This window comes from Entamoeba invadens (genome assembly GCF_000330505.1).
Source record: "Entamoeba invadens IP1 unplaced genomic scaffold scaff_1105074726711, whole genome shotgun sequence".
Classification (NCBI taxonomy): domain Eukaryota; phylum Evosea; order Mastigamoebida; family Endamoebidae; genus Entamoeba; species Entamoeba invadens.
This window is the reverse complement of record NW_004443648.1, coordinates 701,648-726,836: the sequence shown is the minus strand read 5'-3', so window position 1 is coordinate 726,836 and position 25,189 is coordinate 701,648. Positions and strand designations below refer to the sequence as shown.

The window sequence follows — 25,189 nt, the reverse complement described above, 5'->3', positions numbered from 1 at the left end:
AACTTGATGTGTAAGCGGCACACAATCATTTTTCAGTCTTTATTAAAAACTTTATATAAAAAGTATATTAACGATGTATCACTATATATTTAAAAACATAAATTTTATTGAGATAATACTAAGTAATATAAACACAAGTAAAATAACAATATTCAATATGCTATTGAATATGACCGGATGTTTCAAGTACATGATAATAATTTAAAAAATGTGTTGATTATTTCGTCAGACTAGTCGCGTTAAAATTACTCGCTCGAGGTGTTCTTTAAGTATTTTTTAGTTGTAAATATAAATTAAACATTAAAGTTTTATCAAAAAAGAGTATGTGTGTATATTTTTATTGTTTTTTAAAGAGTGTTACAATCTTTATCGAACAAAATTACACATTTATGAGACAAATTTTTTTACTTTTAGGACATTTTAATATTATTTTGAAACATTATATCATTTTGAAACACTTTTGTTTTTTATTGGGACAAATTACAAAGTAATGAGACAAATTTTTATTGTTTTGAAACAAAATTGAATATAGGTGCAATTTTAATTTGTTTTGAGACAAATTCAATTTATTATGAGACTTGTTTCATTTGAATCCGAACTAACTGTACTCACCTTACTTATTACTCATATAGTAAGGTGAGTAAGGTACTTGACCTATTATTTAATAGTTTTTTTATTAAGTATAAAATTTGTACGTTTAAAAATGTGTGAATTATTTTTACTATTGATAAGAAAAAATCATTAATGAATAGGTCAATTATTTTACTTATTTTACTATATATATTCAAACTATTGATTAATACAGACGTGGCACTAAGGCTTCGAACAGGACCTTGGTTTTGACTTATAATTAATATTTTCTATACCATTTTAAAAACTACAGATGTGGGACTAATGTGTCGACGAGTACCAAGGTTTCGACTTATTATTTAAATACTATTTAAATAGTAATGAACGAGTTTCTATATTTATTTTAAAAAATAGTCCAAATATAACATTTCAAATTTAGTTTTAATAGTGGTATAAATATTATTAATTATTAGTCGAAACTATAATCCTGGTCGAAACCTTAGTACCATGTCTGTAAATATGACAAGTTATATTTGGATCATTTTAAAATAATAAAAAAAACTTGTTTCTTATTATTCAAATAGTATATAAATTATAAGTCGAAACCTTGGTACTCGTCTAAACTTGGATACCAAATCTTCAGAAAAAATAATAAAATACCCCAATCTACAAAAAAACAAATAAATAAAAATATTATAAATTTACTATTGTTTTTGAACACTTCTTTTTATTTAAAAACAATTTAACGATAATGATTTGCAGACAGACATTTATTCTAGACTCATTTACAATTTTATTATTTATTAACCATATTAATTCTAATATAGTTTTAATTTCTAACTTTTATTTTACTGAAAAAAGCAAAGTCATCAATAATTGAATAAATATTATGTAGAGTCAGTCCGTAAACGTTGTACACTTTACGAATATTAGACTTGTTTTCCAAATTTTTTTGGGTATTAGGATAAAAACAAAAATAGCAGCAAAAAATAAAAACGCACTTTTGGGAAAAATAAAAAAAATCCCGAAAAATAGAATAAAAAATATGGAAAAGTCGGGTGTACAACGTTTACGGACTGACTATAGTTAGTTTTTCAACTTTATCTGGTATTTTTTAAACAATCTGAAAAATAACTTCCTTTGTTTTTGTTTTTTTTACTTTAATTTTAATTCCCGTTTCTTACACGAAATAATAGCCAATTTTGAGACTTATTTAAACGTTTTTTTAAAAATAATAATGAATTCCATAATAAAAACTAATATTACGTTAATAATGAACTAAACGGAATTTCTACTTTCCAAAAACCAAACAAACAATTAACAATAAATTTTTTCATTTTTTCATGAGTAAGTTACGGATAGTTGTGTCGTTCTTGTGTATTGTGCAGACACCGTCAATCGACTCGAGACCGACAACATACTTTGCAATTTCTGCTCCAATCCGAGCAATCTCTTCTTGGCCGAACAAATAGTCACCATTTGGCGCAACTACGCCATAAATGGATTCGGCTTTAAGTGTACCTCTCTTTCCAGTTGACACATGGACATCAAAATCAAATCCAAGTAGCTCCAGAAGATCACCAAGTGTGTGCAGAGTATCGACTAGCCTATAATTTTCGCACCTTCTGAGCGCTGTTTTGAGAGAAGACCCAGCCGCAACCTCCGAATTAAGCCTTTCACTTATTCTTCTCTCAATGAGTTCTCTGAAGAAGATAGGATCACCATAGTTTTCAAGTGTTAGTATTCTGAAGAACGGGACCGTGATCAACATCTGCTTCTTGTGAGCCGTGAATGTGACATCATAGAACATATTCAAGAGACCGATGAGAACCGCTTCTTGCTCACTCTGGTAGTTTCTAATCTCTCTGAAAGAATACACACATTTGAAAGATGGGTTCATCTCTTTCACAAGCATTGCTGCACTTTCCATTTTAGCCTTGACTCACACTTCACAGTACTTGGCCACCCTTTTTATACCTCCAGGGCATTTTCCTCTTGTTAATTTGATCGAACATGGCGGCTTTTTTATGACTCTTTATTTTCTTGCCCCAAATACCCACTCGTTTGGCTCTTCTCTATCTTGTTGCTCAAAATACGCTCTTTTTAACGACTATAGTTTAATTGTTGTTAATTAACTATTAAAGAATAAAGGTGATCTTCTCGTTTATAAAAAACTATTTATGATAGCTTTATTCTAATTTATGATTTTGTGATAATCATGCTATTTTAAGAGTAATGTTGTGGTTATTAGGGTATCGCCCGATTTATCAGGTAAATTTTACTTAATCGAGTATCTATTTTAATATATTTAGATTTTGACGTATTATTAGCAAAACAGTTTTTTGGGTTATAAAATAGAATAAAATAATATACAACTGGTAAATGAAATAGAAATCTGCCGAGATATAAAAAGTCTATATGACATAAATAGAATTCGAATTAAAATCGAATTAATTAATGAATAGTAAAGTTAAGATAATTAATAAAAAGAACAAAAACCCTTGAGTAGAAGTCATGAAAAAAGCACACATCCAAAGTCAACACCAGAAAATGAAATTCAAAGTTCGCCTCTGATCTCGATAATGAACACGCACAAATACAAATTAACAACATTTTGCAACAACAAATATTATAACAATTAATAAAAGAAATCATAAAAAAATTATTAAAAAAATAATTTAAAAAAATTCTAAAATAATACACAAATTTGAAAAATAATAAAACATTTTGAATAACATATTCAACAAACTTTGTTTTTCGATGCGACAGAAACCTAATGTGACTCTCGCACCTTCCCGCGCTGGGATATGTTGCTTAATGCATCATTTTAACACACTTTTGTTCGACTGATTTTTGACTTCTGATATTGTGAATTGCTGTGAATTAGAAGTATCAACTTTGTGGTGCTATTAAGTAGCCGCACTAAAAAGTTCTTAGATTTACATATAATGTGCTAAGTGTTAGTGCAGAGACACATTTCATGTTGTAAAAGGTAGTGGGTGTCGTTCTTGTGTCTTTAAACAAGACGACCTCTTTTGGGCGTTTTTGTGCTTTTGTTGTTGGATTTTCTCCAGAATTGTTGGACTCTCCCTGTTTATAGAACAATTGTAAACTGGTTTATTTACTAGCAAGTTGTGGTTGTCCGCACCAAAAAGTTTTTTCGTTTTTGATTTTTTGATTTTTTTGCTTCGGCTTTCTTCTTCAATTATTGTGTCTTGTGGCAAATAAAAATTTAGCAAATATTCGGGAAATAATCACAATCCAAACGCACTTTGAGTTTTAATTTATTTACTGAAACTTTTTTTTTATACCAAATGTTTTTACTATTTATTTTAATTGATTTAACCATATTTATTAGTAAAAACACTCATTTTGTTTTTCTTTTTTGTTTTTTTGAGCGTATATTTAGCGACATTTTTTTGATTTCAATGAATTACAATTGAATTATACATTATAGCAATTGTCTATTGGAAAAAAACTTTTTATGACATTTTTCTGGACTTTGTGTTATTCTTTCTGTTTGGCGAATTTAATTGGTGGCATTTACATCCACTGACAACGTCGTTGTTCAAACATATTTTATTATTGACGCAAAAACGATTTTGCTGATATTTAAATTTTATGATAGACAAATCGTCACCAAGATTACACCGCACAGCCGTGCATTCCCATACCGCCATTTTGTCCACTCTATTAATACACACATTTTCTTTTGATTCACCCAATCAAAATAGACACGGCATTGTATTATTCCATGTATTGCTTTGTTTGTTTTAAGTCTACAGATAAACAGAAGACTGTATTCCGCTGCCACAATTGCCAAATGTACCTTTTTTCAACTTATTTTCAGATTATTATTAATTTACAAGTTCGTGCGGAACTAACCAAATAACACTTTTTATTAATTAAATTATACTTATTTCATAGAAATTGTTATTTAATTATAAAAACTTTTAATGATACAATTAGAAATACATAAAAGCAAATGTTATTTTAACAAAAAAACTAAAAATAAAATTATATTTAAAAATATTTTCACAATTTTATTTTATACTATTTTAACCTTAAGATACTGTTACTGATTAAAATAAAACACAAATTTTATTTTTTTTGAACTTGATATGATATACAAAAATACTTACCTTGTGGCGGCTCTTTTGAAATGCAAACAGTAAACAAACCAATCGCGCAAACAATAATTTATAGGTTTTCCTTTTTTTCTTTAATTTTTGGAAATGTTTTAATTAAAACACGAACAATATTGGCGTTTTCATCAACAAAACATTTTTTTTCCAAAAAATGTTTTATAAAAGAAAAAAAAAAGAATCGTAAGGTTAATTCTTTATAATTAATTACAGTTTTACAAAATTAAAAGATAAAAAAAATCAATTAAATAATAATACTTAACTATTGTCATTATTATTTCAATCTATTTTTATATTCACAAGTCGAACAGACAAATGGTCATAAAGTAGTAAAATAGTTTTACATAACTTTTTAATAGTAAAAAATTTAAAATTATTAATATAATTTTTATCGTTGTTTTTATGATTAATTTTAATAAAATAATAATTAAAGATAATTATTTTTTAAATTAACAAACTATATATCTGAAATTAACTAAAACAATACCAATTTTAATAAATATTAAAATTAATTAATAAACTGCTATTAATAAATACCTGATCGAAACACAAATTAAATTTGTTGTTTTTGCATCAAAGGCAATTTTTTGGAATCTATTGTTATCCAATTTATACCATCAATCGGTTTATTGTTGTGTAAAGTTCATGTACTTTAAAGTTGTTCTCTGAATTATTTCAATACCTTAATTACTTGGTGATATATTAGACCGTATTCTTTGCATTTAAAGCTTTCTATTGTTTCTTTTTAAACAAAACTATCGGATATAGTTTAATTAACATTTATCAATACTAGATTATTCTTCTTATTCTATTTACTTTTGATAATAAGTTATTAGTTATTACATTTAAGAACAGATGGTTTATATTATCAAATAAAATTTACACACAAAAACACAAAATGGTAATATGCGTTGAGAATAGTTTGTTTAGATCCAAAGTTCAATTAAAACATTTTTAAAAATATCACACCAATTATCTTAATTTAATTTTAAATTGCCGAATAGTTTTTCTTTTTAAAATTGAAAAAGATTTATACAACTTGAAGTTTTTATTAGTGAACGTTTTAAATATCAATATTTTGACTCAAAATGCTTTGATAAAACATTGCTACAACACAGCGTAAGTAAATAAGTCAACTGAAAGATTCAATTTGTTTAATAATATCCAGGTGGTGGATACATTGGTGGATAGGCACCAGCCTGAGGTGGATATCCTCCCATTGGTGGTGGGTAAGCGCCCATTGGTGGAGGATAGGCTCCCATAGGAGGAGGATATGCACCACCCATTGGTGGTGGGTAAGCTCCCATTGGTGGTGGGTACATACCAGGAGCCATCCCTGGAGCCATACCAGGACACATTCCGGGTGCCATTCCAGGAGCACCACCTCTGTGAATAATTTGAATGTGAATTTCTCCTTTTTTATCAAGTCCAAGCCATGTGTCGATTACTTGGCCTGGGAATCCTTGGATGACTTTGTAGTGTGTCTTTCCAAGACTGTCATTCTTTCCAAGGTTGTCGTAATCGTAGCACTCAAAGCGTATATCTTCACCTACAGCAACTTGCATGTTAAAGGATCTGTTCCAATGTGGGTTACGGGTCATGTTACATGTCTGAGTCTGTTGTGTGCATTGCCTGGTAATAATCTTGCAATACGGATCAGAAGAGAGTCCACCAAAGTCTGCGCCCTTCAAGTTTTTACCTTCAATTACTTTCAATTCAATATTGAGCATTAATATTGTCAATGGATTAATTAGTTCATTTCGAGTATTTTATAGTTTGTTTTTATGAGAATTATTACCTTCGTTTTATTGAAGTATATTAAACTATTTCCAAACTATACTAAACCGATTCCTCTTTCAGATGAAAAAAGAGGGATCAAATCATTTATTAATAAAACTATTATTACTAATTATTTATTATTTATTAAATAGTTCACAATAATGATTTTTAAATAGTTTACAAATGAACTAAATATGGTGATGTTTCAATTTATTTTGTAGTTGAAAAAAACATTTCAATATTTTTCAAATAAATCACTTTAATTAGTTAAAAATAGTAATATAGTAGTATTAAACGAATTAACAATAATTTTGTCAATATTTTTTTTTTAAGTTTTTAAAAGTAAACAAACACAATGAACCAATTCAATTATAAATATATTAATAAAATATATTATATTATAACACTACAAATAAAAAACATTAAATTTAATTTTTTTCAATTAAAAGTATATTTTGAGTATTTTTAAAATAATTTAATGAAACATGATTCTATAGAAAACAAATAGAGTTTTGATAAAAGAAATTTGATATTTCAAATATTTAATACTTTAATATAGAAAAATTATATTATAAAGATTAGAAAAATTGTTTTGTTTCTATAATAATAATGAAAATTGAATTAAAATCCGCCGTATCCGCCCATACCAGCACCCATTCCTCCATAAGCTCCGCCGTATGGATTCATTCCTGGTTGTTGCATACCATATGGATTCATCCCTGGCATTCCGCCCATTGCTCCGTATGGGTTCATCCCTGGCTGTTGCATACCATAGGGGTCCATGGCGCCCATTTGTTGACCTGGCATTCCACCCATAGCACCATATTGATTCATCCCTGGCTGTTGCATGCCATATGGATTAGCACCCGCTTGTGCACCTGGGTATTGTTGAGCTGCAGCACCCGGTTGTTGTGCTTTAGCCGTTTGTGCAGCACCTTGTGGTTGCTGGGCACAAGCTCCTGCCTGCTGCGGATATCCAGGGTACGCTTGTTGCGCTCCATATTGTCCAGCAGCAGTTCCTGGTTGTTGTTGTGGATATCCTGGGTATGCCTGTTGTGCAGAAGCTCCTTGTTGTGGTTGTTGTGCCGGTTGTTGTGGGTAACCCGGATACGCTTGTTGGGGGTACGGTTGTTGTGGTTGTGTAGTTTGTTGTTGTGGATGTCCTGGATATGCTTGTTGTGTAGAAGCTCCTGGTTGTTGTTGAGCAGCTGGTTGTTGTTGCTGTGGGTAACCTGGATAAGATTGTTGTGGGTATTGTTGTTGAGCAGGTTGTTGCTGTGGTTGCGCGCCAGCAGCTGGTTTTTGTGCAGCGGCTCCTTGTTGAGCAGATTGTTGCTGTTGTTGGTACGCAGCGGCGTATGCTGCATATTGTTGTGGATCATACTGTTGCTGTGCTCCAGTCGCTGGTGTTTGTCCTGCAGCTGGCTTTTGTGATCCTGGTTGTTGTTGAGCAGCTGGTTGTTGTTGCTGTGGGTAACCTGGATAAGATTGTTGTGGGTATTGTTGTTGAGCAGCTGCTTGTGGCTGTTGAGCAGGTTGTTGCTGTGGTTGCGCGCCAGCAGCTGGTTTTTGTGCAGCGGCTCCTTGTTGAGCAGATTGTTGCTGTTGTTGGTACGCAGCGGCGTATGCTGCATATTGTTGTGGATCATACTGTTGCTGTGCTCCTGTTGGTTGTTGACTCATTTGGAAATAAAAGATCTCTATTGAAATTAAATAGATTCATCTAAGAGGGAATTGAATTTTTCAATTAAAAAATCTGCGTTATGTCTTATTATCAAAATCAATCAATAAATTACTAGAAAATGGATGGCACAAAAAGGGAGTTTTGGAGCACATGTTAAAACATTTTTGTGGGTCAAAAATGCTAATTGGTATAATCTTTAAATTGGTAAAATGTTTATAGTAGAGACTAGACAAACAATTCAATACTCCCATTTACGATTAGATTGACTAAAATATATTTGTTATTTTCAATAAACTAAAAATTTGGGGATTTGACTTTGTTCTAAAAAACTCAAAAAAACGCCTTGGTCATAAGATATCAAACCTGCAAATACAATACATCATCTTTATTTATACATAAAACTAGGAATTATTGTGATATCTTTATATTTTGAAAAATAAGCACTTAGAACTTTACAAATGAAATATTGAGATGGTGTTTATTTAAATTTAGTAAAGTGTTATATTATTATCAGTTAACTTATTGATTATGATAATGATACAGATATTAAATATTTAATAATTATTATCCAAGTATTTCATTCAAATACAGTCAAAGGCGTCTATTTGTCGTGAATCCGCAGAAAAACGTATCTATTTGTCGTAAACGAGTGAATTATGTAGAAATTTATTTTTTATAAAAAATTTAGTTTTTAATTCAACAAAAGTTACAAGTTCGAGAACAAAATATTTAATTGTTGAACACCAAACAATCGGCCGTTGTGCGACAATTAAGCAACTTCGACAATTATAATTACGACAAATAGACGCCTTTGACTGTATTTATAATTTAAAATTTATTATTTTTGAAAAATAGAAAAATAACAATGAAAGTATTTAATTAATAACTAATACAAATAATAAATAAAAAAACTTAAATATTCATTGAAAATAATATTCTTTATGAAAAAATTATTTAACAACTCAATTAAATTGAATAATGTATTTATTATAGAAGAGTAGACTGTGTTCGCCGACAATTAAAGTGTTAATAACGAATATTGATGTTATTTATCATGTTAAAGCAAAAATTAAACATAATTGTTTTTAAAACAAATTAATTATTTTGAATGATGATATATTTAAATATAAAATAAGTTTAAACAATATTCAAACTTTATTTAACTTTTTTTAAACTTGTAATTTCTAGTATTTGAAAATGTAAATTAACACTAAAAATCAAAGATAAAAGAAGATAATTTGATGAAAAATGAATCTTGTTGAAAAAATAATCATTTAAAAAAAATATTGAAATGTTGACTTTTTTAAAGATTTTCTTTATTGTATACAAATTTACAGTCTGTTTGATTGTAGTGCAATGTGTATATTAAAACTTTTTTAATATACATTAAGATTCAATTGATCATGAGATCCATATGCCACAACACATGATACCACAAAACAACCCTATTAGGGTTTGTTACCGATGCTCGAGATGAGGAACGAGTACATCGTCGAAAGATCGGGAGACAGACTACGGGCCCGAAACATATCATAAAAGATTCTGGTATAGTCGACAACACCAAAGACATCAAATAAATTTCAAAAGAAGACAAAATGGAATGAAGTTCAATAAAGGAATAATGATGAAAATGGAAAACAGAAATTGGATGAAAGAAATATTACAAGAAGCATATAAATACAGTTGCGATGAAAGACCCAAGTATAGAATAAAAAAGCGAATTGAGTGGTGTCAAAACAAATCAACAGCTCTGGAGATATTAGGTCATATCAAATGTGAATTCGAAGTGGCAATGACCAAGATTAAACATATGGATTGTGAGAAAGAGCGAACGAACACAGTGAAAGATAGTGATATGAAGGAAAGGAGACAAACAAAAATGGACTGTTGTGAATTAATGTGCTCAAAAACAAACTACTTTGAGGAAAACATGGAACTTGAAAAATCACAAACGCTTGATAAATATGAGCGTGTTAAGGATGAGAACAAAAGAGTTAAAAACAAAAATGAGTCACTGAAAAAGAACATCAATGAGATGTCGGAAGAAACAAACATAACAATAACTAGATATAAAAAGGAATTGGAAAGACTTAACACGAAAATCGGAGTAATGAACAAAGATATAAAAACAAAAGAAATGGAAATTGAAAAACTTCAACAAGAAGTGAGAAATACTTTGCACATATATACATTTAACAAAAAGGGTGTGGACACTGAAATAACAACGGTAAAAGATAATGATATAAAAGAAGCGACGGTAAAAAAGAAAAAGAAAGAAGAATATGAAGATCTGAAAAAGCCAAAACCCAACATTGAAGAAAAAGCCGAAACAAAACAGAAAATGGCCAACAAAGGAAAAGAAGTAATAACGAAAGAAGAAATAGTTGAAATTGAAGATCAATACTCAGAAGTACAAAATGACTTCTGTGAAATAATGCCAAGTGAAAAATCACAAAAAGCTGAAAAAGAAAAACAAGAAGATACAAATGAAAAGAAAAGTGTCAAGAAACCCAAATTGAGAGACGATACTGATGATGAATTTAAACGAATAGAGAAGAAATCGGTATTTAATGAAGGGAGTGATTCGAAGAAAAGAGAAAAAGAAATTATTCATGAAGACAATCCGAAAAATGGTAAAAATGGAAAGAATACAAAAATGAAAAGGTCAATGAGTTTAAATTCAAACTTAATCGTTACTAGTCATGACGATGATATTCCAAGATCAAATACCCCACCATTTGATGAGAAAGGAGAAGGTGTAACAAAAAACTTGAGAATGCGACTATAAATGAGGTAGTCGCAGATAAAATGAAAGATAATAGTAATTATGAAAGGAAAAGAAATAGGAATATATGTTGGGCAATAGGTTAGTTGGATAGACTACTACCTACAAAATTATATAAAGAGGAAATAGAAGAAATTTTCAAAATTATTTGCAATGAAGAAATTGTTATTGAAGAATACCAAAAATGTTGGGATATAGTTTTCTTATTAACAAAGAAACTAAAAAATGGTTATATGAGAAAGTCTACGATATATTAAAAGGAAAATATGAATTGAAATATCAAAAAGTGTATGATATAATTTCAAATAAGTACAATAAAGAAGATCAAGAAAGAGTAAATAAGTTAATTGAGGAAGAATTGGAAAGGGAAGGATGTCCAAAATTGAACTATTATTTCAATAGAAATATTATTAATAGTTCAATTAGATTGATAAACAACTATTTTGAAGAGAATCAAACTTCAGTGAATACATATGAAGAATATAAAAAGATGATACACTTATCGACGAGAGTATTATAAAGGAAAATTGAAGATAGTAAAGGTGTTAAAAGTGGACTTAACCATCTCAATGGTATAATCAAAATTTTAAATAAACTTGAGAATGCTTTGAAAAATAAAAATATACACAAGGTTAGAATGATATTAAATATTCCAAAATATATTATAAACGAAGAGATTATAATGAACAAAGCCAAATTAGAAATTGAAAACATCAGAGAAAAAATAAAAATGCACTCAAAAATTAAACAAATTGAATGGGAAAACAAGAAAAGGATAAAAGAAAACTATATCAAAAAACAACTGGGAAAAGCTTTAAAAAACGAGATGAAATTAAGGAATTGCCCGATGCAAAGGAAACACTTGACACTTGGAGTAAAATTTACGAAATTAAAAAGAGAGTGGATATATATGGGGGCGAACTAAAAGAAATGACAGAGACAATAAGATTAAATACTTCCAAAAAGAAAATTACCATTCAAGAAGTTACATGTGCAATAAAGAATTTTGCGAAATCGAAATCACCCGGAAAGGATGGAATTAGTGGGTTTTTAATGAAATACACAAATTCGCTTTGTATCTTTGGTAGCTATTTACAACAAATGGCTTGATTCGCCGGATACCATTCCAGAAGAAATGATGACTGGGAAAACAACATTAATCTATAAAGATGGCGACAGGAGCAACCCAACTAATTACAGACCAATAACTTGTTTGAGTATGGTGATGAAAACATTCACGAAAATACTTAAAATGAGAATAGAAGAAACACTTAGGAAAAAATAATATTAAAATGTCAATAAATAAATCACAACTTGGATGTCAGAAAAAACACAAGCTGCAAAACAAGGATTGTGGAAATCTGAAGTTTTTAGAAAACAAAAAGGCGAAAAAAGAATAGAAATATATTATGATGTTAGGAAATCTTATGACACAGTATCACACGAGTGGCTAATCAACACAATGGAAATATATAAAGTACCTCAGCAAATAGTCAATGTGGTAAGGAGAATGGTTGAATCGTGGAAAGTGGACTTAACATATGGTCTTGAATCAATAGGGACAGTCAAACTACAAAGAGGGATATTACAAGGTGACAGCCTTTCACCTTTATTATTTATAATGCAATTTGACATTATACCTAAAAAGGTTGAAGCACTTAACAAACAAAATAATGTTGAAATGATAATGTATATGGATGATATCAAAGTTAGTGGAAATAACATTGATGATATGGCTGAAGTTGACTTATTAATTAAGAAAGTTATTGAAGAAATAGGCAGTGAAATTAACAATAAAAAGTGTGGAATAATGGTTGAAGAGACAGTAAATATTCCAAAAGTGTTAGAAAACGTCCCAAAAGTTACTAAAGAACACCCATATAGATATTTGGGTGTTTATGAAGATGAAAAAATAAATAGTATAACAACCATAATTGAAATTAAAGATAAAATCAAAAATGAATTAAAACAAATGACAGAAATGAGCTCAAGGAATATAATTCAAAATATCAACCAAAAAATACTTGGAAAAATTAAATATTCTTCAAGTGTCTTGTTGTGGAAAGTTAGAGATTTGAGTGAAATAGACAAAATGATAATTAGAAGACTCAAAGAAATGAACTTTATAGGGAAAAGAGCTTCTACAGAAAGGCTTTATGTAAATTGTAAAAACCTTGGTCATGGACTTGAACGCGCTAGAGATGAGGTTCTCAAAGAGATATTCAGAAGTGTGGCCGCTGCAATCAACAGCTATGACAATGAAATAAAAAATAGGATGAAATATGATATTGATAACAAAAGTGGAATTATTAAAGAATTATATAAGATATCAAAGGGAAGTTTTGACAAAGAAAAAGTTGAGAAATGGATCGGAAGACTAGTAAATAAACTTGTCGATATTAAAGAACTATTGCAAAAAATTAAAGTAAAAATAAATGAATATCATTTAAATAAATGGAAAAAACTAAAAAATGCCGGGAACATTATAAAGATGTTAGACATTAATAATGTGGACTTGGAAATAACTGGACAAGCTTGGAGTAATCTTAACATAAAATGTGGAGTGTACAAACAAATTGTGACATGTCAAGAAAATGGATATATTATTGGTGAAAGAAAGTCGGCAATATCAGGTATAGAGTCAGATAAATACTGCAAATATTGTCAAATTGTAAACTCTGTTGACCACATTCTTCTATCTTGCAAAGCTCACAAAAAATCACAAATTGAAAGGCATGACTGTATTGTTGACGAAATGTGGAGAGCCATAATGATAAAATATGATCAAATTTATGTTGGGAATGAAGACATAGTCGAGCTTCCAGAAGGAGGGAAAGCGTGGAAAGGGAAAGAAATGATGTTTAGAATAGATGGCAAATACCCCAAAAAACCTGATATAATGTGGAAAGTTGGGAAGGAAAAAGCTTATATTATTGATATAACAATTGTGGCTAACAAAAATTTGAGCCTTGCGTTTTTTGGAAAAATCAAAAAATATATGGAACTTCGGGAAAAACTCAGAAAATGCTGGGATATAAATAACATTAAAATAGTTCCAGTCGTGATAACGACTGGTGGCCTTATAAACAAATACAGTGTACAAAAAATTAAAGAAATGGGACTGCAATTAAAATGGGAAAAAATAGTTAGGAATTTGTTATGTCAACAAATGATCGAAATTATGAAAGGATTCTATCAAGGTGACTTTAAATTTTAGTGCTATGACGTGGATATGGTCTGGAGAAAACCTTCCATAGAGCAAACAGGTTAAAAGTGAAAACTATATCAAATAATTTACTCTTTATTATTATCATTAAGATTCAATTGATCATGATGTAATTTATTTTAATTTTCATATATTACAAATTTAATTATCATTAAAACAATTTAAAATAGTTTTAAGAATATTAAATGTATAGTCGGGTGATAAAGGGGGTTAATTTGGGACAGAAGTAGTTAATTCGAGTAAAAAACTATAAAATATAATTTCTTTAACCATAAAAGTATTAGAAGGGTTTTTTCAATTAACTACTTTGAAAATAATAAAAGAAAACCATAACTTTCTATTTTTGATATTATTCAATCTTTGAAAACAATGGAAGAAGAAGAGAAAGGAACCCTTGATGAAACAACCACAGGCAATCAACATAAAAAAGCAATTCAAATACAAGAAACCAGTTTAAAAATTGTATTTCAATATATTCATGATATATATGGTTAAAATGCCAGAGTTTAATGAATTAACAACAGTGTCAATTTTTGAAAGTGTCAGGTAATCACTGAAAATCCATCATTTGTTGAAATCTTTCAATCTTTCGTTGTTGAACCATTCCCATTGAGAAAGGAAAAGAGAAAGACCATTTTAACATTAAAACAATTGGAGTTGAAGAAGAGCAGAAAAGAAACGAAACAAAGGAAAAACAAAGGAAAATCCTTTAACAAAACAAGTTTCAGACAATTCACAAAAAGTGCTGCGTTTTAGACTTCCACATTTCTCTAAGTGAACAAATTGAGGTGTTTTTGTTTATTTTTGAAATAGAAATTTATAATTTTTCAATTTATAATCATTTTAAATTAAAAAACTATAATTTAAATTAATATTTTAATTTTATGTTTATTTTGACCTTTAAATAGATTTTTTAAAAATTATAGTTTCAAAATTATATTTATCAAAATTAACTACCTTTGTCCCTTTTTTATGCTATTTATCCCCCGACTATAGTTTATTATAACAAACATACAATAATAAAATTTTAAATATATTAAATTATATTAAAATAAACATTTTATTTATTAAAAATGTTTTTACGAATCAATGTTTTTGAAAACATTGTTAAAACAACAAAAATGGCTTTAAAATATGTAAACGAACAGGAAAACAAAAAATATATAAAAAATACAAGAAATTTATAAAAAATAAATGTGTCTATTGATAACATTGATTAAAGAACTAAAATGCCATTTATTTTATTATTTAATTATTATTTAATTATCAATTAAATATCAATCGACTTACATTTATTATTAAAAATAATAATTTTATAAAAATGGTTATTATTGAGTACAAAAATACCAAAAACGTATTTAAAACACACATAATTTGATATAAATGTTAAACTCAATATACGTCATTCACTTCTTATCGATAAATGCAATTCGAATAATTCAAATCAATAAAGGCGCATTTAATAAAGCGAAAGCGGGAACTCAAAAATATAGTACTTAATATAGTACATTTATAATACATTAACTATTTTTTATTTTTTGCAAGGTCACACTATACAAAAACCCGAATGAACGCGACAAACACGTGAAAAAGAAAACCCTAATTCGCCCATTAACATCGCCTCTGGATTTGTCTCTTTTTGATAACCAAAATGATAGAAACTTCTCCAAAAGAAGCGGGAAAACACTAAAAAAAAGAGACGAATGGACGATCGTAATATCCCGCGAGGTAACGACATGGGTTTACGCCCACAAGATATGGGCAATCCGATGATGGGACAACTTGGTGATGGCCGGATGTATCCGACAATGGCACCCGTACGGTATATTGGTAACCCGCAGCCCGAGAAACTCTACGAGATGCCCAAAGAGCTTTCCTTTCCAAAAGTTGACCCTTATGCTGTCAAAGAACCAAAGCGACGACGCACCGAGCACAAACCTCGTGGTGATCATCGTGAAGAGAACCTGAAAGAGATCGCCCAGGAGATATATATCAGATGGAAGACTCGCAAATTAATCCGAGAACGAAACTACGATGATGACCGTGCCGAGAAAAAGGCCGAGAAACGGTGGCGTAAAGAGACTGCAGAAGTCACCAGACTTTTCTATAAAGCTGCCATCTTAGAAAACACAATGTTAGGTGATGACGAGACTATTGGTAAAAAGAAGAAGAAAGAGGCTAAAATTAAAGAAGATTGTCATCCCTATCTCTTATTCTGTAAAGAGCATCGCGAAGAATTAAGTTCAAAATACAATGGAAAAGAAGTGTTAACTATTCTTAGTGAGATGTGGAAGAAACTCGACCCATTGGAGAAAAATAGATATGTCGAGTCCGCAAAGAAGAACAAATTATCACACGCTCCACATCCTCAATCAACTCCTATCCAGCAAAATATTTACCCAAGAGATTATCCCATGAAAGACAATGGAATACTTCCTTACTAATGCTCTATAATTCCAATTTTAATTTTATTTATCTCTTTTCTTCATACTTGAAAACATCTATCTACATATATATGTTTGTCTAACGCATATATTTATTTATTTATTTCAGTTGTACGTTATTCTTGCGCTTCTTAATAGTATTTTATTAATAAGCAATATACTATAAATATAATTATTTTTACTAATCTTAATAATAAAATGTGATGATTTTTCAATACGAACGATAGTTAATTTTTATTAACTATCGTTTTATTCAAGTTTAGTTCCTTAAGAAAAGATAAAATTTTAAATAAATTATCTCTTTTTTTGATGAATTAATTATTGTTTTAAATAGTAATTGTATAAACAGACAGACAAACAAATTTTTGAAATTAAAAAAAGAGGTTAAATAATAAAATAGTTAAAAATTAGAAAAGAGTATTTAAATGAGATTAAATTTACTAATAAGAAATAAAAAGGTATTAGAAGTAATGGTATTATAATGAAAACTTTTATATACTTTAATGTGTTATACGTTTAACATATATATCATATTTCGATAAGGTGTGATAAAAACATAAAAACATTAACAGTTGAAAATAATGGAGGTCTTGATAAATAATTAATAAAAAGTGTTAGACAGTATATCAAATCGATAATAAACAAAAACAATTGTAGAACAAACACAAAAATTTTAGAAAGACAACACCAAAGATATAAAGAAGTTGTTGAATGTTATTTTTGCGTGCAGACTAAGATACCGAGTCTATAATACAAACGGATTGTGTTTGGTTTAACAAGCCAAACATTATATGATAAATGATTTTGTACAAAAAACACACATTATGTAAATTAGAATGAATGTTTAAAATAAGTTGATGTGTATATGTAATGTAAGTTACAAGCATTTTATAAAAAAAGATATTTAAAAATGGATTAACAACACGTATCGGCGATAGATTGTAACATGTACATCAAGATAATAACAACTTTATATCAAATAATAGTCAATTTTTAATATTGACCAGTAATAAAGTTGTGTAATCAAACACCAGAACAACAAAAAAGTGTTAAATATTTACATGTGTCATGTAAATAAAAATACATATAATTTTTATTTATTATGATGAGTGTCTCTATCTTATTATGTACTATTGAAAACATATTTTATCACCTGGTATTTAAAGTGAAAACTGTTATTATAATTATAATTTAAAAATAATAAAAGTTGATTCTTTTTTTAATAAAATGAAAAAAAATTAAAAAGAGGAATGCAACGAAAAAGCATTTTTATTGATACAAATAACAAAGTTATGAATTAATATTTGGACAAAAATGATGTTGTTGACCCGATAATTATTATCGGGTTTTAAGTGCTTGTAATCAATTGTTTGAACAACCTTAGTAATGCTGTACTATTAATTATTAATATAATTATTATAATATAATTATTATTATATATAATACAATAATCAAATACGACTTATTTACTTGGCTCTTCTCTCTTAGGTTGTTCGAATGGAAGAATCTTACCAAAAAGGAAATGTTGGACGATTGGAAACTTGTCAAGAACTTCAGCGTGGTATTTAGTAAACATCCCCTTATTGATCTTTTCCCAGCTTTCAGCCGCAGAAATGTTGAATAAGTCTGGGGAAGACTCGAAGAAAGGGGCTCTATTTTTGACTTTATAGATATAAGCAATGCAGTCAAAATAGAAATCGTTGTTTTGGTATAAGTTGACAAGACTCTTGTCTAATATAGAGTCTGGCTTGAGGAATGGATGTTTAATGAGTTGAGCAGAGCCGAAGAGGAAAGGCAGGAATTGGTAATCATCAATTCCCCAGACCCCATGACTTCCAGCAGGCTCTAATCGATAGACTTGTTGCAACTTTCTACAAAGATACAAATACTTTCGGAACACGACGAGAATGACGGCGGGGTATTCCTCTTCTTTGATCACACCGATTGTCACAAATAAGACGATCCAACAGAAAAAGTGTAACTCGTGTCCACTACCATAGTCGATACGTACTGGTGACCCAAACGCATCCATCAAATAGCCGTGGAACTCCGGAATTAATGAATGGAATTCCTCAGGTAACAATGCTTTATGCAAAGTCTCTAAACTGTATTTTTCTATGCGCTGATGCCAAGTACGGAAGGAAATGTTGCCATATCTACTCTTCTCCAAATTGACGGGGGGAATTTCGTCGATGAAGACACTCAACCGTCCAAGTTGGTTAACCATCTCAGTAATGTGCTTGTAGTGAGTCAATTTACTGTTCAAAATAATATCACTTCTAAGTTAAAAAGTCCGTGTTATAACAAACCGGCGTGATCTTTATCTTGGGCGAGTCAAACTCCATTTTTTTAATACTGTCATTTAAAATATGAAGAGTCTGGAAAAGTCTGTTATAAGCAATAGACGACTCCCAAAAGGGAAGGTCAGAAGGAAGCTTAATTCTTTTTATTGGGACAGTGTCTTGGACAGTTTCTGGAACGACGGTTTGAGGTGTTGGTTCCATTGAATTCAATTTCTAATTAATAGTTTAATAAAGTTTTTTACCCTCATCTTTATTATTCATTTTAATTGCCAGTTAAAAAAATTTGTTAAAATACAATTTTTTCCTTAAAAATGTCTGGAATTGAAATTGTTAACAATTCATAATGACAAATAGTAAATTGTAATTATAATTAATTAAATAAATTGGAATGAAGTGATATAACTAAATTCAGTTAATATAATTGTAGTAAAATATGATAATGTTAAAATTTATTATATAAATAGTAAATTATTCGATAAACAAAACTTAAATATAATTGTTAAAACATTTTAAAAAAAATTAAAAATGAGAAAAAGATCTTGAAAATGAAAATATGAAAAACGATTTATTTTGTTTAGAAAATTCTGTAAAAAAACATTGATGTTAACATCATTCAACAATACAAAATCTTTTATATTTAAACCATTTTTTTCTTGTAAAAAGTAAATGCATCAAACAAAACAAAACTCAAAATAATATAACATAATGGAAAAACCAAAACCAGCCGATCAATTAAGTAAAAACAAAACACAATTGACCGATCCAGAAACACTACGTAACAGAAAGCGAATGTCACGAAATGGGGAGAGTGTGGTGACCAACAGCGTTCTATACGTTTTGGTTAATAAGGTAAATGCCCAGATTAGTTTCAGAAAGACGAAAAAAACAAAACAAACAATCAAAATGCTTCTTCCCGAAAATGTTGTGATTGATAACGTCGTCTATGACCAAAACTCCATAGCAAAACTTAACGAGAAGTTTTTGGATGAAGTGATGTCTGAAAAGGCATTGAGTGTCGAAGGGATGAATGACAAACAGTACACGCGCACACGAGAAGCCCAAATATGCAACGGACTTCTCTATCTTTTGCGAGCATCTGGCTTCACCTTTTCAGTCAAACAAACCAAGAAAGCGAAACTTACAGAGAAGCTTGTCAAAATTTCATCAATAACAATGCCAAATGGCAATATTTTAACAATGGAAAAGTTAACCGAAATTGGTACGGCCTTTCAACAAGCAGTCGACGACCGATTTGGCAGAGACCAGACAGTTGTCATCACCAACAGTGTCTTAAAAAAATACAATATCCCGCCACTCGATACCCCAAACATACCTACCGGTGATTCCCTTTTGATGCAAGTGATCAGTCCGGACAAGGAATTTGACAAACCAAAAAGGTCATGGACCAATCCCTTTACTATTTCGGCTGATGATGAGAACAACTTTTTTCAAATGAAAAGTGAATAACCCATTGTACTTACTCCATTTTTTCGCCTCTTCCATTCTGTCGTTCCATCAACACAATCACGCTTTTTTTGTCGGCTTGAAAAATTATTGTTCTTTTAATCGTTATATTCTTCTAGTTTTTATTGCATTAAAACAGTGTTTTATAAAACACCAAATTTTGCTTAATAGTTTAATTAATAAGAATCATTCATTTTCACAATTCCCCATTGAATGGGGTGCAATAATCAAAAAAGTAAAAACAAAAATTCAAAAAGTTATAAAATTATTTAGCAAAACGAGATTGAGGAGTTGGTGGAATGAAAGAATATTACGGGGTCTCGAAAACACGAAAATTCAGAGCTCGGGGTTGCTTGTGTTGGAATGGGACTTGCACCTTGAACATTTACATATATTGTTGCACACAAGACAACACCACTGTGACGCACAGTCGCGCTTAAGACACCTCTCGCAGAACTTATGCTGCTTGTTGACTGGGCACTTGAAATGCAATTGCTTTCTTTATTTTACAACTATGACACGTGAATACCTCCTTTGGTTTTTCTGATCCAGCAACGAGTACTGGAGGTTTTGGTGCTTTTGAATCGCTTTGAATGGTATGTTGGGGCTTCCAGACCTCTGGTGTTCCTGTGAATCCGTAATCTTCTGAACCTTCTTCTTGTGCATCGGTTTGTGCTGTTTGAAAAATGACAACATCGTCTTTGTCTTCTTTTTCAACCTTTTCTCCTAATTTTTGAGGAAACGGAGAAATGTTTTTCTGGGCTTTTCCTTCGATTGTTTCGTTGATGACAAAGGAAAGCCCACGACTCAAAAAGTCCCTTACAGTGATCTTGTCAAACTGTTGTGGGATTTCGGTGAACTGGAGAAGCATCCCATTTCTGTGCATTTCGTTTGTCACTTCCTGCACTAGTTGTTCTACCGTCGAGTCCGCCGGTATCGAAATTTCGACGGAGTTCACATCCATTACATTTTGAGTTTTATGGAGTTCCCAAACCAAACGATTTTTTCATTTGTCGAATTTTTTCAATTTTTGATTTGTTGAACCAAATGGTGTGTTTTTACAAGTCAAAAACGTCCCATCATCGAAAATATAAAAACTTTAATATTTTAATTTGAATTCTTTCAAAACAAAAGTTGTAAATTTAAATTCGCAAAAATCATCCAACTATTTCCATGTTCTGAGAAACTGTTGAAGTCGTGAGAGCTGTTTTTCTTGTTTTTTCATCACGTTGTAATCGCTGAATACACCCATCACTGCGGCGACTGCGACGTTCTTGAAAAGTTCGGTTGAGACGCCAACAAAGAAGTTTGATGGCGTTGATGGGATTTGGCACAAGTGCAATGATCTAATCATTGCGACCTCGAACGGATAAGACACAAGCGTGCCCACCAAGCTTGTTGTTGTGAATCTGACAACGTTGGATTTGCCCTTCAAGTATTTTGACACCAGTGCATCTGTACATACAAAAGTGCTGTTTCTCGCTATATTCCAGAACAAAGGAGTGACTGAAAAGTAGAGAGGTTTTGGTATGATGTAATTTACGTCTTTTGCTTGGACCACAGAGAATGGGTTAGTCTCAGCGAGGAGTTGTGCCCGCGTGAATGGAAACATCAAAGACGTTGCAAGAGCGTTTTGTGCCAATTTCTTATATAAAGAAATCTCTTCTTTGTCTGCGCATCGTGTTTTTGTGTTTACAAGTGTTGATGATATTTGATGAGAAAGAGTTTGAGGAATAGCGTTGACCAGTGATAAAGTTAGTGAAGAGTATAAACAGTTATGCTTTGACATATATTTTAAATTGGAACAAGTTGATTTCCCGTTCATTATAGTCGCGTGGACAGCTGAATCCAAAGGAACCGTGAAAGGCTTTTCCATCAGAAACTGGACAAAAGTCCCTATTAGTGTGTTCATCACTTCCATTGTGTTTTTTCAGTTCAATGACTTGTCAAAAGAATTAATAATAATAATTAAATAGTATTAATTACTATTGTTTATCAACTCATTATAATACTTGTTTTTATTATATAGAATGGTAAAATAGGTTCGATGTTTTTATATAACATTTTAAAATAAATTGTTGTTCAGTGGTGGTTTGAAGTTGTTTTACTAAACTTGAATATCACATGAGAACAAATTGAAATAAGATATTTACACCAAAAAATAATACACATTTGTTCATGTGATATTGTGAATTAATTTCTATTTATTGAACTTTTATTTTTAGGGTGAAGAACAATGCGATACAATTTTGCTTCCCAAAAGTAGTTGAATGAACTTAGAATACCAGAGGTGATGGAGAGCGACAAGACACCATCAGAGAAAATGGAAATAAAAAAACCAAAGCCAATAAAAGCGCGAAGCAAACAAACAAAAAGGAAATACACCCGCCCATTAGTGGGGATGGAAGACGGTGCCATCGAACAAAACATCTTGACTGACTTGGCGAATATGAAACTCGTTGTCGATGGTAAAGGTGTTTTTGGGTGTACGGAGGATCACGCGCGTGTGCTTAAGAGCCACGCGATATTTGGACTCAATGCTGTGATGCGAGCAATTGAAAAGGACTTAATCAAGTATGTCGTCATTGTCAGTTATAGAAAGGCGAATGAAGGGATAGAAGCGTTAAGAAACATCCTCACGATGTGTACGACAACACGACGTATCAAAGTCTATTCAGCAATAGAAGAGCCGGAGATGGTGAAAAACTTATTTGGTCTTAAGTGTGCGCCGGGTGTCATTGGCTTTAAAAAGTCGATAAAAAGTGTGAAAGGATTAAAAAACTTTTTTGATTGATTAAGACTTCAACTGAATTAATTAACACATAACTTGTAGAAACACTTTTTTACTTTTCACAACACTTCTCCAATAACAAAAGAGGGTTCGTCGAAATGACAAAGTCTGGTGTTACATATGAAGTTGAGTCATCATCCCATTGGACTAACAAAAACATTTGATTCTCAACAACCGTCTGAGAAAGTATTTTTATCACTTTGAGACCACGTTGCGTTCGATACATTTGTGTGTTTGAAATTTCTGATATCACATCACGAGGACATAACGTCGGAGAAAGCGTCACCCACCGATTTTCACTGGGAAGTAATCCACAAAATTTGACTAAAAAACTGGGGCGACCATTGTCATCACGGCGCTTCAAGAGCTGTTCAGGCAATATGACGTTCATAGTTGAGGAAATCACTTTATTATATATTATAGTTCTTTTCTTAATATTTTATTATATAGTTATTATATCAATTAAATTTTAATTATTTTTATTAATTTGTTTATCAATAATTTTGATACAATATATTACTAATTAATTTTATTATGTATAAATAAAAAAAATAAAAAAACAAAAAATCCGGGGCATTACTAGCATTTTATTACCATATTTTACTATACCAAATTGTTATAGATAAACTAATATATAATAGTTAATAAGATAAAAATAGTAAAACGTGCAAGAAGTAAATTCATACCACCAAAAATCAAGATGGTGAAACTCAAAATAATAAAAGAAACTACAAAATCATACTATAATATGTTGTTACTATTCCTTGTCGTTACAGCGCTCGCAGCACCAAAACCAAACAAAGAAGCCAAAGCGCAAAAGAAGGCAGTTACACAATACAAAAAGACGGTAACAGATGTTTTGAACCAAGTGAAGATGCCTCGAGTACAGTCAACTAGCAACTTTAACATGTATCCAAGACAGTATGGACCACTTTCAGATTCGATGTACTCGCCATTATCCAATCCCGTCTACAACTCGGTTTATGGAAATCCGTATTCATACTCTTCAATGTTCAGACCAAGTTTCAATGCATACAACCCTTACTCATTTTATGGTAACAAGTTAGGCATGTATGGAGGTATGGACATCCCATTGGGACAAAATACACAATACGGGAGACATCATATCTTCCCCGGGATGAAATATGGTATGTTCCCTAATGGATACCCACTTGGGTATAACTACGCGTCTTATGGATTCCACCCGAGATATTCGAGATATTCCCAATTCGTTAATTATGACCCATTGAACAACCCATATCATAACTGATCAATTAACGTCTTTGTTTCATTATTCTTGTGTTATGGAATAGGATTGAATACTATAAACTTAATAATCAAAGCTCTTTCTTACGCATCTCCTCGTCATGCATTCTCTCATGCTCTTCTGGTGTTGGAGCATTTTCATCTTCACGAACGGGCTCTTCTTCTTCTATTTCAGTCTTGTTTGTGTCTTCTGGCTCAATTGGGAATGTATTCTTCTTCTCTGGAATAACCCCATCTTCAAACATGTCTAACACTTCTTCCATCTTGTCTGTCAATTCAAAGGAATCTTCATAATTGAATGTAGGTCGCTCACCAGAAACATCATATTTGGCACCATTGTAATGGAAAAAGAGGATCTTGGGATAATCCTTTTGAACCTCTTCGGAGGGCCCAAAGTATTCTTTCCAGACATTATCTGTGTCATCAGCTACTACTACCACAAACTGTTTGGTTCGTTTCATATACGAATCATCTTGATTGAAACTGAGAACGTGTCGAATGGCTCCATCTATCGTCGTCGATTTGAGAAAAATCACCATAAGAGGCATCTCTCGTCGTCGAGCCTCTTCTAACCCATTCTCCCAATCCCGTACGCGTAAACCTTGATAATCTAAACCACCCCATATCCCCGATCGTGACAACGCTAATACTAGTAATGAAAGAAACAACAACATCTTGACTCCTCTTTTACAGTTCTTCATAACAAAAATATTCACAACAGAAAAATAAAAG

General features: G+C 30.8%; 12 protein-coding genes across 12 annotated transcripts; 5 read left to right on the top strand and 7 right to left on the bottom strand.

Annotated features, from left to right (window-relative positions):
- Positions 1–1,903: 1,903 nt before the first annotated feature.
- Positions 1,904–2,485, bottom strand: EIN_057330 (hypothetical protein; the record flags this gene model as incomplete). Its single annotated transcript, XM_004260071.1, has 1 exon — positions 1,904–2,485. One exon carries the CDS (start codon positions 2,483–2,485, stop codon positions 1,904–1,906), a length of 582 nt encoding a protein of 193 aa, XP_004260119.1.
- Positions 2,486–5,869: 3,384 nt separating this feature from the next.
- EIN_057320 (hypothetical protein) lies at positions 5,870–6,445 on the bottom strand (the record flags this gene model as incomplete). The annotated part of the gene is made up of 1 exon (XM_004260070.1): positions 5,870–6,445. The coding sequence occupies one exon, from the start codon at positions 6,443–6,445 to the stop codon at positions 5,870–5,872; it is 576 nt and encodes a 191-aa protein (XP_004260118.1).
- A 670-nt stretch (positions 6,446–7,115) lies between these two features.
- EIN_057310 (glutenin, low molecular weight subunit 1D1 precursor, putative) lies at positions 7,116–8,177 on the bottom strand (the record flags this gene model as incomplete). The annotated part of the gene is made up of 1 exon (XM_004260069.1): positions 7,116–8,177. One exon carries the CDS (start codon positions 8,175–8,177, stop codon positions 7,116–7,118), a length of 1,062 nt encoding a protein of 353 aa, XP_004260117.1.
- Positions 8,178–9,778: 1,601 nt separating this feature from the next.
- On the top strand, positions 9,779–10,966 carry EIN_057300 (hypothetical protein; the record flags this gene model as incomplete). Its single annotated transcript, XM_004260068.1, has 1 exon — positions 9,779–10,966. One exon carries the CDS (start codon positions 9,779–9,781, stop codon positions 10,964–10,966), a length of 1,188 nt encoding a protein of 395 aa, XP_004260116.1.
- Positions 10,967–15,892: 4,926 nt separating this feature from the next.
- EIN_057290 (hypothetical protein) lies at positions 15,893–16,633 on the top strand (the record flags this gene model as incomplete). The annotated part of the gene is made up of 1 exon (XM_004260067.1): positions 15,893–16,633. One exon carries the CDS (start codon positions 15,893–15,895, stop codon positions 16,631–16,633), a length of 741 nt encoding a protein of 246 aa, XP_004260115.1.
- Positions 16,634–18,095: 1,462 nt separating this feature from the next.
- Positions 18,096–19,137, bottom strand: EIN_057280 (serine/threonine protein phosphatase 2A regulatory subunit B', putative; the record flags this gene model as incomplete). The annotated part of the gene is made up of 2 exons (XM_004260066.1): positions 18,096–18,872; positions 18,943–19,137. The coding sequence occupies 2 exons, from the start codon at positions 19,135–19,137 to the stop codon at positions 18,096–18,098; spliced, it is 972 nt and encodes a 323-aa protein (XP_004260114.1).
- A 504-nt stretch (positions 19,138–19,641) lies between these two features.
- On the top strand, positions 19,642–20,403 carry EIN_057270 (hypothetical protein; the record flags this gene model as incomplete). Its single annotated transcript, XM_004260065.1, has 1 exon — positions 19,642–20,403. One exon carries the CDS (start codon positions 19,642–19,644, stop codon positions 20,401–20,403), a length of 762 nt encoding a protein of 253 aa, XP_004260113.1.
- Positions 20,404–20,857: 454 nt separating this feature from the next.
- On the bottom strand, positions 20,858–21,364 carry EIN_057260 (hypothetical protein; the record flags this gene model as incomplete). Its single annotated transcript, XM_004260064.1, has 1 exon — positions 20,858–21,364. One exon carries the CDS (start codon positions 21,362–21,364, stop codon positions 20,858–20,860), a length of 507 nt encoding a protein of 168 aa, XP_004260112.1.
- A 201-nt stretch (positions 21,365–21,565) lies between these two features.
- EIN_057250 (hypothetical protein) lies at positions 21,566–22,321 on the bottom strand (the record flags this gene model as incomplete). The annotated part of the gene is made up of 1 exon (XM_004260063.1): positions 21,566–22,321. The coding sequence occupies one exon, from the start codon at positions 22,319–22,321 to the stop codon at positions 21,566–21,568; it is 756 nt and encodes a 251-aa protein (XP_004260111.1).
- Positions 22,322–22,693: 372 nt separating this feature from the next.
- EIN_057240 (hypothetical protein) lies at positions 22,694–23,194 on the top strand (the record flags this gene model as incomplete). Its single annotated transcript, XM_004260062.1, has 1 exon — positions 22,694–23,194. One exon carries the CDS (start codon positions 22,694–22,696, stop codon positions 23,192–23,194), a length of 501 nt encoding a protein of 166 aa, XP_004260110.1.
- Positions 23,195–23,939: 745 nt separating this feature from the next.
- EIN_057230 (hypothetical protein) lies at positions 23,940–24,461 on the top strand (the record flags this gene model as incomplete). Its single annotated transcript, XM_004260061.1, has 1 exon — positions 23,940–24,461. One exon carries the CDS (start codon positions 23,940–23,942, stop codon positions 24,459–24,461), a length of 522 nt encoding a protein of 173 aa, XP_004260109.1.
- A 67-nt stretch (positions 24,462–24,528) lies between these two features.
- Positions 24,529–25,158, bottom strand: EIN_057220 (hypothetical protein; the record flags this gene model as incomplete). The annotated part of the gene is made up of 1 exon (XM_004260060.1): positions 24,529–25,158. One exon carries the CDS (start codon positions 25,156–25,158, stop codon positions 24,529–24,531), a length of 630 nt encoding a protein of 209 aa, XP_004260108.1.
- Between the last annotated feature and the right edge of the window lie 31 nt (positions 25,159–25,189).